We start from the raw sequence: 15,721 nt of genomic DNA, 5'->3' as shown, positions 1-15,721 counted from the left end.
CACAGCCATCTGCAGTACTCTAATCAAGTCTTCTTACACTGAGATCCCTTCTCTGAACCTCATGCTATGTTTTCTTTTGTCTGACAGCCAGGGATGTCCATTTTACATTCAAGGTGTAAAGTGCTTCACCCAGCTACTGTACTCTCACACTTTTATTTCAAATGTCCAAATTACTTCAGCCAACTCATGTGAATCACCTCACCTTACTCTCAATGCCTATGTATCCTTTTAAACCTGTACACACTGTTATCTCCCTCAGTGTGGCACTACCCATCTCATCATTCTTATTTCACTGTGCTAAAATCTGCAAGTATTTCCTCTTTCACTAACCATGCTTTGCTACAATATAGCTTCACATTTCACACCTAAGATGTAGTTTCCTTCTGTACAAAATGCTAGTCCCTTGATTGTCACTACAGGTAACAGCTCTTTATACATCCAATTTTGACTCTTGCAACTAGGCTAGTTTCTCCACCATCCTCTGTGCTAAATGCATCCCTTTCGTTGCAAATCTCATTATCCAACCATCTATCCATCAACCAATCCTATGTTGCCCCATGAGGAGAGTAGGAGCCCAGGGCTCGGCAAGTTGGTCCTGACATTTAAACTGACAGTGACCAGCCTCACTCATCCCTGAGCAGCATTATGTGAGCAATAAACCCCAAGCACCCCTTGCATATGAACCTACACAGGATCAATCCGATTGGCGCGTCTTAAATACCCATTAAACCACCAGGTGCCATAACTTGGATATATGGTTACCATCCAGCATAGTAAATGGTTTCCTGGTGTACAGGAAACCATTAGGCTTGTCACTCAGTGTAGAGTCACAAATAGGCAGAAGGAAGAGGAAAATATGAAGGAAAGAAAGGCAGAAGAGGAAGGAAGGAAGGAAGGAAGAGAGGAATGGGGCAAACACCCAAAGCAGCACTACATCAAGGGAGTGGATGATGAGCGTCCCCACCTACCACATAATCCCCTTCATCAACTTCCTTCAGGCTTGACAGAACCATACCATATCTCTAGCTTTTGGCATTCATATTTGGTTTTACTACACAAGCCATCTTTCATACCACTACAGTATATCCTGCATGTACCCACCCACCCTGGAAGCAAATGGTTGAAGTGGTATGTTTCTTGAAGTTTAAAGAGTTCATTTCCTGATGAGGTTGGGCCCACAACAACAACAACCCAGCCTCTACAACCACCACACAAGATGGATTTACTACCTATCACTTTCCTGCATTCAGCACAAAGCCTCTCCAAAAATGCACCTCTATCCATTCAAAAAAACCCTAACCTTTTGTCTTCCTTACACTGACTTTCAAATTCCTAAACTGCATGTATTTCCATAACTTTGTAAACTTTTCTATAGTACTCACCTTATTATCTGTAATCAGCACCAACTTATCTGCATACCACCACCACCACCACCACCACCTTTTGATCATTATTATATTCTCAACCTTCTGAGTTTTATTAATTCAAGGGCTAAATTACCTCTGCATCTTGAGTCCTGTGTTGGCACTGTGCAGTTGGCTTCATCACTGCCATCATAACAATCATCCTCCATATCACACACCCACTTCCTGTGTATACATCGATTGTTGGCACACCTGTCAGGAGATATTGAGCAGATAAACAGCCATGTGGAACTGAGAGTGACAGATGGACAAGGTGACAGTATGAGACTGGTAGAGGGAAAATGGTGGAGAGGGTGACTGAGGAGGAGGGACATGGTGTAGAGATATGCATAACAGTGGTGCAGTGTGGTGGAAAAATGGGCCTATGACGGAGAGCTAGGCGATGTGGAGGCAATCTGAACAGTGGTCATTCCCTCTGGGATCAAGATGTCTGGCAAAAGACAGACAGACAGATAAGTGTCAACAAAGCTTAACCACCTAAATCCAATCAAGTATTTTTCATGTTACTTTTGCTATTTCTAGGCAATTATATTAAGTTCAGGGGAGACCTTTCAAACTACAGGGATTAAATATAGATGAATAAACTGAATAAAATTGTCTTAGGGTAGCAAGAATAGGCTAAGTGAAGGGACTATTGTCATTATTCCTACTTTTGGACATTTTTCCCTGTATTACGAAAATCAAGCAGCCACCAAATAAAAATCAAATGAGATAATAGTTAGCTAAAAATGCTGTAGGATAAATAAGATCTCATGTAACATAAATGATGCACTTGGATGAATGATGGGTTGACACTCATCACTTGCTGTCACCTTGAGATGCAGCAAGAACAGTTTCTAAGTGTATGTGACTGTCTGAACATATATTCTTCTGTTTTAGCGTTTTCAATGTACTCTCAGAAACTCCAGTTAGTCTTCTATTTCACAGGATTTCATGCATTGCTCGATGTAGAAATCAATTTAAAAAAAGCTCGAGCTCCTGAGAGTACAACAACAACAACACTAAGTCAGAAGAATACATGTATAGACAATTACACAAACTTGGGAACCACTCTTGTCGCATCTCAAAGTCATGGCAAGTAATAATTGTCAACCCACCATTCACCCAAGTGCATCATTTTTGTGTCTCATATGAGGTGTCCAGGGCCACAATGGCAACCGTGCCAGAAGTGAGTTTTGAGGTATTGCACTTTGAAGTTAATACTTCTGCACTACCCTATAATATGTAAGAAAAGTATGCATATGAGGTATCATTTGATTTATATGATCAAGGCAAATAATTTCCAGGAAAAAACTTATGTTCATGCTGATTATTGTTTTCAATTTCGTTGCACTGCAATCTCCCAAACTTTCAATGTGCAGAAAATACTATAATATTGCTACATTACTGAATGCAAATGAAAGGTACAAAATGTACTGAACTCACTGATACCAAAAAACTGGTCATACGTAAATTCTCCAATTTTTGGCAAATTTTTAAAATTGAGGAAAAAGGCAAATTGAAGATAAACACACTACATGACAACCCCCCAATTTTCTGGGGGGGCAAAAGTTTTTAAAAACATTTAAAATCTATTACATAATGTACATAATTATACTAAAACCATGGCTGTAAACCATTTCTCTCATATTTGGCAAATGTCAAAAAGAAAAAAAATTCAACTCAAGTATCAGACCAAAAGCACTGTTATGTCAGCAAAGATTAACTTTATGACCAGAAAACCTGAAATGCTTATGCCAGTGTTTATGTGCAGTCGCCCTTGTGGGCCCAGATGCCTCATATAAGTGCTATCTTTTTTATCCTCCAACACTGGTGTGCATCAGGGGTCAGTTTTGAGTCCCAAGTTGTTTATCATTGTGCTTAAAGCCCTCTCACGTGACTTCAGAAATGGACTCCCGTGGGAGATGTTGTATGCTGATGACTTGGTGTTGATTGCAGAGAACGAAAGGGAGGCGGAGGAAAGGTTTAGGAAGTGGAGAGATGGTATGGGGCACAAGGGCTTAAGGGTAAATGCAGATAAAACAAAAGTGATGATATCTAGGGTTGGTGGCGGTATTGTCAAAGACAAGGGAAAGTAGCCATGTGCAGTTTGCCACAATGGCATGGGAAGTAATTCCATCTTGTGCGATGTTTGTGATAAATGGGTGCACGAGAGATGTAGTGGTATCAGAGGTAGACTGCGAGATAATGCTGATTTTATATGTGCGGTGTGTCGGGGAGAGCAGATGGAGATAGTCAGGCGTGAAAGGACTGAACTTGCTGGTGAATCTCTTGAGTGTGTGGAAGAGTTTGTTATTTAGGAGACATGTTGCGTGCTGTAGGTGGGACTGGAGCTAGCTCTGTGGCTAGGATGAGAAGTGGTTGGAAGAAGTTCAGGGAGCTCTTGCCTCTCCTGACATTGAGAGGACTCTCCCTACGTGCTAAAGGGTCTTTGTATGCAGCATGTGCTAGGAGTGTAATGCTGTATGGCAGTGAGACCTGGGCAGTAAAGGAGGAGGATATTCGCAGGCTCAGACATACAGAAATGACAATGATTAGGTGGATGTGTAGTGTGTCCCTGCGTTCAACGTCTGGCGGGGCTGGGTTTAGGATGGAAGAGTTGAGAGGTAGGATGGGACTGGAGTGTATTGGTGTTGTGATGAGGAGAGGTAGATTGAGATGGTTTGGGCATGTGGAGAGGATGGGGGATGATAATTGGGTGAGGAAGGTGAGAAGTGTTAATATTGAGGGTGGGGTTATGAGGGGCAGACCGAGAAAGACATGGGATGAGGTCATTAAATGTGACCTCAAGGTTAAGGGACTGAACAGGGAGGCTGAAACAGATCATGCAGCGTGGAGAGCCGCCATTAGATGACCAAGGCTGACGCATGCAAGCATGTTGGAGCCCTTAAAAACAAAACAAAACGAATCGAAACAGTAGTTTAGCTTACTGTTATCTCACTTTAATCTTGCTTTTTTCTGCCATACTATGTATCATAATGCTTCTTCCCAATTCTGTGATCCTGTTTTTGTTTTTTACTTCTCTCAATGGTTTTCACCACTCAAGTGAGTCTCTTCCACCCCTACCACTCAGCCCACCACCTCCAGGGTTCACACTAGCCATTCTATGATCATGAGAAGTCCATCCAAACATCTGACCAACTATAAAAAACTGACTACTGAACCACATGCTCCTGTTGAGCAGCCTGGTAATAATATATATCTCTGTGACCATTTCAAAATGGCAGGCTACAAACGAACATCTGCAACTTGAACTGTGAAGTTTAAACCAAAATGCGCTAACACTGATTATGCATAGTGATTATACGTATGTGCAAAACAATGACTAAATTTTATTACGTAAAACTTAAGAAACTGCTGTGTGTGTGTGTGTGTGTGTGTGTGTGTGTGTGTGTGTGTGTGTGTGTATGTGTGTATCTATCTATCTATCTATTATCCAATCCTACATTGCCCCATGAGGAGCGTAGGAGCCCGGGGCTAGGCAGTTGGTCCCAACATTTAAGATGAGAGTGACCAGCCTCACTCATCCCTGAGTGGCATTACATGAGCAATCAACCCCAACCATCCCTTGGATATAAACCTTCACCAGCTCAATCCGACTGGAGCGCAATAATTACCCAGTAAACCACCAGGCGCCAAAATTTGGTTATATGGTTACCACCCAGCATAGTAAATGGTTTCCTGGTGTACAGGAAACTATTTGGCTTGTCACTCAGTGTAGAGTCACCCATATATATATATATATATATATATATATATATATATATGCATACAGTAAGTACCCACAGTATGCGAGTAAAGGGGCGGCAGAGGACGTCGCGTACCAGGAATTCGCGTACTCAGAATACATAACATGTGGGAAAAATTACATATGGGCTGTACCCCTCTTCATGGGAATCCCTTGAGACTCCTTTCAGACCTAAGTATTGTACTGTACAGGGAAACTATCTTAGACATATTACCTATGATAAAGTAAACCAACAAGATTATGGCTTTATAAATCAACAAGGATATGGCTTAACTAAACCAACAAGAATACAGCTGCTTACCTTAACCCAAGAGGACAACAGGCTTGATGGAGGTAAGAAGGGGATCTGAGGCAGGATGAGGCACCTACTGTGCATCTCCTGCATCACCCACCACACCACCTTCCTCACCACTCTTGTCACCAGCACTTTCGACACTTTCACTAGCTAATGCACTCACTTCATTCGTAAACCCTTCAAAGTCTATTTCTGACACCTCAGACATCGCATCATCCTCTTGATCCTCCTCAGGATATGGCTCTTCTGATGTTGAAGGGAGTGATTCATCACTTTCTTCAAGCCACAGGTAACGGGTGATGAGGGTTTGCTTCCGTCTGTTTACTTCCTGGTTGTGCTTGTCTGTGTAGTAGTGGAAGGTTCTGTCCAGTGAAGGCATCACTTCCCTCCACTCACAACTGACAGCGTTCTATGTCCTTGAATTTTTCCTTGAATTTATCAAGCGCACACAGTACCCGGCTGATCTTCATCATGGACAAATCTTCACTCTCCATTTGGGCATCACGTAACGAGTGAATATCATCAACGTCACAAGGTAGGCGGAGTGTAGGCAACCGTTATTGCTTCTTGGGGTGGCAATGTCGCGTTCTCGGAGTAACACCGGATTTGGGCCACTCTTCGCTGGCAACTTGCCTAAAATGAGTTTAATTCTTATACTATTAAAAAATACACTAAAATTCGGAAAAAAAAAAAAAAGGTCCTTGCGGACAATGAGGATCACATACTCTGAACTAGTGTACTGTGGGTACCTACTGTATGTATATATATATATATATATATACTGTATATGTATATATACACATACAGTATATATATACAGTGCTCGTCAGAAGTATCGAGTGCCCCGCGTCCCTCCTACAAAAGAAACCTTTCAACATTGAAAAAACATATAAATAATGCATTTTATTTACCTTTAGTGCATCGTAGGGTATTCTTTACGCTTCTTCACGGACCTGAGACGTCTTGGAAGTGAAAAGGCGAGGTTCCTGAGGTGCTGGAGGGGTATTTTGTCCCAGGAGTCACGAATGGCAGCTTCCAGCTTAGGCAGAGAGCTCACGTCCTTCACTTGGAGATTCTTCTTTACGAGGTACCAGAGGTTTTCTATTGGGTTGAGGTCTGGGCTATTGCCTGGCCAGTCTTTCAAAAATGATACCTCGCAGTCATGAAGCCAAATGGTGACCGATTTGGCCTTATGAGCAGGTGCACTGTCTTGCTGAAACACTTGTGCACCTGTGAGCTCGAAGGACTCTGGTAAATGATCACATGGAAGCTCCAGATAAACATCCTGATTCACTCTGCAGTTCTTGGGAAGTACAACAAGCTTCCCCAAACCTTTACCAGAAAAACAACCCCATACTATGAGTGAATCAGGGTGTTTAACTGTGCTATCCACATAATGTGGGTCAAGCAGGTCACTACCTTTGCGCCAGTACACACGTGCTCCTCGATTACAGGTAACACTAAACATTGCCTCATCAGACCACAACACTGACAACCATTGCTCCTCACCCCAGATAAGGTATTTGTTAGCAAAGGCAAGCCTACAAAGTCGCTGGTAACATGTGAGAAGAGGCTTTCTCACAGGCCTGTGACTTGTGTAAACAAGTTCATGGACCCTTCGAGACACTGTGCGCACAGAAACCTCACCAAACACTTCCGGGTTGCTCTCCTTCATTTTCCTTGCACTCACACGAGGATTAGACTCCACTGCACGTTTTAAAACATTAACAGACCTCGGGGAAGTTTTCCTGGGCCTACCAGACCGCGGTTTCTTTGTGGGAACGTCACCACTGTTTTCCACTCGAAAACAGGCGCACCACCTACGAACTGTCAATCAAGCCATGCCAACCAATTCACGAATTTCCTTCGTTTGGTGGCCTGCCTCCTTTACAGCAATGATCTGGGATATGATTTTACTCGATAGTTCATGGGCAGGTGCCATAACAAAGTGGCGAAAGCCAAAACACTGCGGGACACTCTGTAAAAAATGGCACAATAAGAGAGGGAGCCGCAGCGGAGTTCCTCTCTCTCAGGCAGCCCGTAGGCAACTGAGGCGGGAACCAACCAGTGCGCAGTAAGGCCTCAGGCTACTGTGACGTCATGCTAGCGCCGCAAACATTTATTATACAATAGTTCCTCCCTCTCTGCAGGGTTTGCTCTTGCTGGGTTTGGTTATGTGTGGAAAGCAAATGGCCATTCTTTAAAAACATCGGAGAAGTGCTGGAAAGCATTACTGGGGTTCCACATGACGCATTATTGCTCCCCACACAACCCTTCCTGTGTATTTTCACATGGCCTGCACTCAGTTCCAATTTTGTGTCCTGCTCGGACCATTTCACGTTGCTGGCTTGGAAGAAATGTCGCATAATCTAGTGACTTTACATATCATTTACTTGTGACTAGCTGATTCATACAGAAATATTCACTATTTACTGTAATTAACCCTTTCATGTCGGGAAGTGCACGTAAATTTTGGCCATGGTGCGCAACTCACCACAAATATTAGCGGGATCTATGCCTTTAAACAACAACCTCTTTGCCTTAGGCATTTTGCTAGCCTTCACACACTCACTTTCAAATACATTCACAAAAATTTTCTGGGAAAAAATGCAACAGATCCAGACAAATAAGCACTTTTTGCGGAAGATCGAAAGGGGTATATCCAATCTGTGAGCAACCTCACACAACACTGAACGAAGGAAAACAAGTGAGCATGCATGCACTAGCTAGGCAGGCACAGCTCCGCCCACTTTGGCCCATCATCCAACAAAAATGTCGACCCCCAAAATATTTCCTTATAGATTACATTGGATGACTGGAAAACTCGTCATACTAACGTCAGAGGGTGACAAATGCATGACAGGCCAGCCCGTCATCTGTGTCTGAGGGTTAATCAAATTTTACCATACAATAATTCATAAAATCCCTACCATTTTCATTTCTCCATATTACTTTTAAAATTAAATGACAGCAGAAACAAGCATTGTTATGAATAAAATACATAACATATTAATCCAGCACCAAGAATAGGTGTTATGAGACCATTGTGGAGATGAAAACACAACCACGTACGATATGAAACCTGACAACATTCAGAAGTTCTGTAATTCACAAACTGAAATGAGCAGATGTTTTTGCATGTGTTCTGAAAGACAGTCATGGTGTTAGAAACTCGACTTTACAAAGCAATGTGATAAGATTCTGAAGTTCAATGGCAACTGAAAATACAGTAAATATCCCTTAACTCCTTGACGCCAGAATTATTTTGGCATGGCCACCCTCTCTGTACGGCAATATTTCCCAAAATAGCCTTTATTCAAACCTTCATATCATGGTTAGAATATAGTAGTTAGGGAAGCAAATTAAAAACCATATTATTTTACTCACCAACTCTTCTTCTTGCAAATGAAAGCATCCCCAGATCTGCAGGTGGTTGCACTGATGAGTATGGATGTAAAGAAGATGAGTAACTTTTGGAGCTCGAAGCAGGATGACCTTGTGCGTGTGCACGTGGCCCTGACTCTGGCTTCGATCTCAACATGATAACTTCTCCACTACTAGATATACTAGACACACTCGCGTCCAAGACACACCCTATGGCACTATCACTGAGCCCTTTCCTAGTATCTTGGAAAGAGGCTTGGCAGGAGTGGATGAGGAATGAGGTTTATGTGAGGGGGGAATGGACTCGGACGAGAAGTTTCAGAAAAGATTGTTCAGCACCTGGCTAAGTCATAGGACAGACTGAAGCACGCTTGGATGCACTGGCAGGATTCTCTCCCTACCCTTTGGTGGCAAGATCAAAGGATGGCCAGTTCAAACTGTGGTTGGAATACATTTGCAGTTCCTACTGACAGTCGGCAGGATCTGTCAACCTGGTTTGTGTTAGTCCCGACCAACATTCGGCGCACAGGGGCTAATCACAAAACAGCACTTGTCAGATGTCATTACTTCGTTTTGTTTATAAAGGCTCCAACATGCTTGCATACATCAGCATGCAATGATATTTACTTATACTGTGTTTAACAAAAGCAGATTTGTTGGCAGGCAGCAGGCTCCTAAATTATTTCGTTTACATGATTTGTGTCACTGTTAACGCACTACAGAATTGACACTCAAGCAAATTATGATGTAACAACTGTAAGTATTAACCTCCGACACCTTTTTCCACTCACTTCACATACACACATGCATGTACACACATGTACTGCATCACTATTTAAGATTTCAATATTCCTACAAGACTGCAGTAATGCACACTTGATAAGTGTGCATTATCATAAAAAGTTCATAAATAAATGGTAAAATAAGCATTCTCTGAGTTAGATATACACACACAAGAAGCAATGAGTTATTGCACTACATCAAATACATTTAAAGGTTGTAAACAAGAATCTGCTGATCTCTTACTAGTGAGGGCATGGCAGCAGTGAAAAATATGTAGATATTCGTGTATTTCCACTGTCAAATAAATAACTGAACGCAAAATTATTTACCCTAACAACTTATTGATGGATGATAAATACCGTATGAAAGCAATGTTCACATGCTTAAGAATGGAGTGGGCACACAGAGCATGAGGAAAGAGTTAAAATAAATACTTCATGGTTAATAACAGGTACAATATTATACAGAAAATTATTATTAGCTTCTTACAAAATTACAGTATATACATACAGTATAAGGTCTAATATCTTATGATGTCTGGGGGACAATACAGAGGGTGATTAGATAACCATATAGGTTTCTTGCTATAATGCAGGACCCCTTTGGGGGGTATGACCAGTATTTGCTGAAATTTGATATTCGGGGGAATCTGTGACGTAACTCCCACAAAAACGGTGGGAGTACTGTACATTCAATGAGGTGATGAGCTCCAGAATATTGGAAGATTTTTTCATAAAACCTATACTGTAAGTTAGGAAATTGGCACATCAGATTCCGTGATAACACTGGAAGGTTAGGGAGCAAGTTTTCTAAAGTTTACTGTGAACTTGCTAGCAATAAAGAACATGAAAAATCCATGCTGTGATGAGGATTTACTATACTATAAATCAGCCTGTCTTTCATGTGAAATCAGAACTTACTGGAAGGTGGTGTTAGGGCAAGGCTGGTAGGGGCACTCCTTCTCATCAGAATTATCCCCACAGTCGTCATGGCGATCACAAAACAATTCTGGTGCAATGCAATGCCCATTCTTGCACTGCCAGGCTGGAGGCTCGCATGGCTCCCGGCCACAAGTTGCTGCATTCTATGGGGCAGATTGAATGTTAGTAACAAATGGAAAAAAAGGTACAGAGGAGGAGGGGGAGTTTGAGAAAACAGCTACACATCACCTTGGATCACTCTCATATTTATAAAATTAAATATTTTGCAAAACCTACAAAGATAGGAGCGGTCTGGGAGAAAGACTGAGTCGAGAAGCTGAGGATAAAAGAAATAGCAAATGAATAAAGGACCAAAGTAGGGGAGGAGTTGGTATCAGTGAATTGGAATGAAATGGATCTGGACAGCCTATGGAATGCATACAGGGATTGCTTAGTGAAGAATGTTAAAACGGTGCATGGTGTGGCAAGAGTAACAACAAACAAGAAAGGTACAGCATTGTGGGATGAAGAAGTTAAGAGACCAGTAGAGGAAAAGATGAAGAAGTGGTTAGAGTGGTTACCAGATAGGGGTTCAATTGAAACAAGAACTGAATATATTGAGAGCAAGAAGCTTGTAAAGAGATTTGTGAAGAAGAAAAAGAAGGAGGTAAATGATGATCCAGGAACAAAAATGAATGGAAATTATTCTGAAAATAGGAAGTAATCTGGAAAGAGGTGCAGAAATATAGATGTGACAGCTGAAAGAAATGTGAAAGTGTGAAGGATGTAAGTGGTATATTATTAACCCATGGGGATAAAGTAAGGACCAGATGAAAAGAATATTTTGAAATCCTGATGAATGGGAACAGAGAGAGCAGAGCTGCTGTAAAATTATTGGTTTTGGGGGTGTGCAGAGAAGGACTGCAATGCCAGGAAACGTGACACTCACACAGATCAAGAATGCTGTGAAGCGGCTGAAAAATGGGAAAGCAGCTGGGACTGACAAGGTGTATGCAGAGATGATTATGTGTAGTGGAGAGAGTGGAAAGAAGTGCTTGTTGGAGATATGTAAGAAGGCTTGGATGAGTGAAACTGTGCCAGCAGAGTGGAAAAGGGCTGTGATTGTACCCCTGTACAAAAATAAAGGTAAGCGAAGTAACTGCAAGAATTATTGTGGCATAAGCTTATTGAGTGTGGTAGGGAAGGTATGTGGAAGAATTATTATAAAGTAAGAGATATACCAGAAGTCCTAGAGAGTGATGAACATGGTGGCTATAGGAGTGGCAATGGATGTGTGGATCAAATATTTGCAGAGAGACAGACAGTTGAGAAGGCTTGTGAGAAGGACTATAAGGTGTTTAGGGCATTTCTGGATCTGGAAAAAGCATACGACAAAGTAGACAGAGAAGGATCGTGGAAGGTTTTGTGCATGTACAGTGTAGATTGTAAGCTGCTAGGTGCCATGAAGAGTTTTTATGATGGTAGTGAGGCATGTGTAAGGGTAAATGGGCATCTAAATGAATGGTTCCGATCAATGTAGGCATGCGACGAGGTTGTGTGATGTCTCCACGGTTGTTCAATATAAATATATATATATATATATATATATAGGGATGTGGTGATGAGAGAAGTAAAAACACAAGTAATGGAGAGAGGGATGGCATTGGTAATGAATGGTGATGGATGGAATAACTCAAATTTGTTGTATGCTGATGATGCAGTGCTACTTGCAAATACCAAACAGGAACTTGGTAGACTAGCGTAGAGTTTGCTGATGTCTGTGAGCATTGTGCCATGAGAGTAAATGTTACACAAGGAAGGAAAGTAGCTGGTGCTATGAAGCCTTTGATGAGAAACAGAGGTTTGAGTGTTGCAGCAACATGAGTCTTACATGATGGAGTATTAGTGCCAACTATGACATACTGCATAGGTGTGAGACTATGGTGTGGCATGAAAATGAAAAGTCAAGCGTGAGAACAGTGGAGATGGGACTGCTGAGGAATGTATGCAGAGTACATAGAGTGGATAGAATAAATACAGTTAAACCTTGATATAACAGACTTGAATAAACTGGAATTCGCTTTTATCGAATTGAGGAGCTACCAGACTAAATTCTTATATATCAGAAAAAGTTCAATAAAGCCAGAAGCAGTCTGGACTGCCTGACCAGCTATGTTCACTTCAATAAGGTAAATAAAAGACATGTTTATCAGTGTACAGTACAATACTATTATATATATTATACCATTTGATTATTGTAGTGAAGGTATAATATAGTACAGTACTGCGCGCTAGCAAAAATTTAAAAACCACTGGTGTGATCCAGACTAATGTCTGACATATCATAAAAAGTCAGGTTTTGTAGGAGGACGTCCGGATGTCGCTTTTATTGGAATTTCGCTTATTTCGGAATGGCTTGGGCTTCAGTTAGTCTGTTATAATGAGGTTTTACTGTGATGTGATTTGTGAAAGATGCGGAGTGAGGAAGTCTGTGGGCATCAGAATTAAAAAGAGTGTACTGAAATACCCTCTTCAGGCATAAAATGATCCACAGGTATACATGGCGAGTGATGAGAAGGGTGGGTGGTGAACTGAATGAAAGGAAGGCAATGATTGATTATGTGTGTGTGGATGAAAGGATGCGAAGATGTGTAATGGATGCAAGAGTTTATAGAGGTTGGGGGAGTGGACTTTCTGACCACTACTTGGTGGTGGCCAGAATTAGAATTCAAGTAAGATGGAGGAATAGAAGAAGGGAAAGACGAAGGAAGGAGTAGTTGCAAGGAGAGTGGAAAGGTTACAAGAGGATGAGAAAAAGGCAGAGTATAAGAGAGAAGTGGAGGAACGATTGGGCAAATATGAATTGGAGCAGATGGGAGATGTGGAAGTGTGTGTAGGATATTTAGAGAAGAAATATGTGCAGCATGTGATGTGGTGTGTGGAAGGAAGAGAAGACGGAAGGGGGCGCAAGGAACAGCGTGGCTGTGGCACAAAAGAAGAAAGCATACAATGAATTGATGAGAAATAGGGGCGTGGAAGAAGTTGAAAGGCGGAAGACAGAGTTATATGTAGAAAGAAAGAGAGAGGTGAAAAGATTAGTAAGAGTAAGAAGAGAGTGGATGAGGAATTTGGAAGGAATCTGAGTGTAAAGTGAGGGGACTGTAAGAAAATGTTCTGGAAAGAGGTGAAAAGAGTAAGACAGCGTGGAAGTGAGGTTAGCAGGGGAATGAAAGATAAAAATCGTAGATTACTAGTGGAGAAGGGAGAAAAAGTGAGCAGATGGAGAGAACACTTTAAGGAATTGTTGAACGTAGAGGATGGAAGTAATGTGAGTATAAGTGGTTGGGGAATGGCTGGGAGAAGGAGGGAGGTGAGAAGACAGGAAGAAAACAGTAGGATAGAAGTTGTGGAAGCAATGAAGAAAGTTAAATTGGGGAAAGCCCCAGGAATTGATGGAGTGTGTGGTGAAATGCTGAAGCATGGGGGAGAGATAGTAGTAGAATGGATGTGGAAGATGTGCAGATTGGCCTGGGAGGAAGGTAGAGTCCCAGAGGATTGGAAGTCAGGTATAATTATTCCCTTGTACAAAGGAAAAGGGGAAAAACAAGTGTGTGGTAATCATAGGGGCATTTGTCTTCTTAGTATAATAGGAAAAGTGTATGGTAGGATACTTATTGACAGAGTTAGAGAAAGAACAGAGAAATTAGTTGGAGAAGAACAGGGAGGCTTTAGGAAGGGAAGAGGTTGTGTAGATCAGATATTCATTCTTAGATCTTTAGTGGAAAAGTTTCTAGAGAAGAGAAAGAAGTTGTATGCGGCTTTCATGGATTTGGAGAAAGCATATGACAGGGTGGATAGACAAGGATTGTGGAAAGTGTTAAGAATATATGGAGTAGATGGGAAGTTGTTGAATGCTGTGAAGAGTATGTACGATGGTGCGAAGGCTGCAGTGCGTGTGGATGGTGAACTAAGTGAATTTTTCTCTTTGAAAGTTGGGTTGAAACAGGGATGTGTCATGTCTCCATGGTTGTTCAATCTGTACATGGATGGGGTAATAAAAGAGGTACAGGGTAGGGTGGTGGATGTTGGAGTGGCCCTGGTGGGAGGGGGTGGTGTTTAGAAGCTCCCTGTGCTGTTGTTTGCAGATGATACTGTGTTGTTGAGTGAAGACGAAGGGGAGCTGCAAGGCTTGGTGGATGAGTTTGGGAGAGTGTGTAAGAAACGGAATCTAAAGGTGAATGTAGGGAAGAGTAAAGTGATGGTCTTTGAGAGAGGTGAAGTCAGTGAATGTACAGCGAGGTTGGATGGTGAGGAATTGGAAAATGTGAGTACATTTAAGTACTTGGGTAGTGTGATGAGTAAGGATGGAGGTTTGGAGGGTGAAGTGCTTGAAAGGGTACAGCAGGGAAGAAAGGTTGCTGGTTCTTTGAAAGCAGTGATAAGAAACAGGGAAGTGAGCATGGAAGTGAAAAAGTTACTACATGACAGTATTGTGATATCAACAAACGTATGGAAGTGACGCTTGGACGTTGTTGGAAGGACACAAGTCAAGAGTGAGAGCAGTGGAAATGAGTTATTTAAGAGGAGCCTATGAAGTCACATGGAGAGACAGGCTGACGAATGAGGATATAAAGGAGCGTTGTGGTGTTGATGTGGATGTGATAGGAAGCATTATGAGGAACACACTGAGGTGGTTTGGCCATGTGGAGAGGATGGAGGGTGAAAGACTGACGAAGAGAGTGTATGTGAGTGAGGTGGAGGGGGGAAGAGGGAGGGGGAGGCTGAGGATGAGATGGAGGGATGGGGTGGAGAGGTATATGAGAGAGGGGTGTGTGAGTTGGGAGCAGGGCAGTGAAATGGCGGGGGACAGGGCGACTTGGAGGCAATTTGTTTGTGGCCACCCCAAACGGGATTGAGGCGTCTGGCAATAGACAGATAGATAGTACTGAAATAGTATGGTTATGTGGGGAGACTGGAGTGGTGTAAAAGGTATATCTGAGTGAAGCTGAAGGAGGGAGGAGGCGAGGTAGGCCATGAAGATGGAAGAGGGCTATGGTGGATGAGTGTGTGAGGAAGAGAGTTATGGAAGTTGGTGAGGCTTGCGGACTGACAAGAGACTGAGCTGGCTAGATGAATGTTGTGAGATGTGCAGGATCAGGGATTTGCC

General features: G+C 42.2%; 1 protein-coding gene across 1 annotated transcript in view; it reads right to left on the bottom strand.

The window, feature by feature from the left end:
• Window positions 1-15,721, bottom strand: part of LOC145411196 (sortilin-related receptor-like) — a 218,758-nt gene that overhangs the window by 113,632 nt on the left and 89,405 nt on the right. The window contains exons 20-21 of the mRNA XM_080281257.1: window positions 10,555-10,718; window positions 1,501-1,616 (exon numbers count right to left, since the gene is read on the bottom strand). Coding sequence (XP_080137383.1) covers window positions 1,501-1,616; window positions 10,555-10,718 — 280 coding nt within the window. The remainder of the gene's footprint in view (window positions 1-1,500; window positions 1,617-10,554; window positions 10,719-15,721) is intronic.

This window comes from Coenobita brevimanus, chromosome 88, assembly GCF_032717465.1.
Source record: "Coenobita brevimanus isolate Jiangsu-jjx chromosome 88, ASM3271746v2, whole genome shotgun sequence".
Classification (NCBI taxonomy): domain Eukaryota; kingdom Metazoa; phylum Arthropoda; class Malacostraca; order Decapoda; family Coenobitidae; genus Coenobita; species Coenobita brevimanus.
Note: the sequence above shows the minus strand (reverse complement) of the source record. Positions and strands in the feature narration are given on the sequence as shown.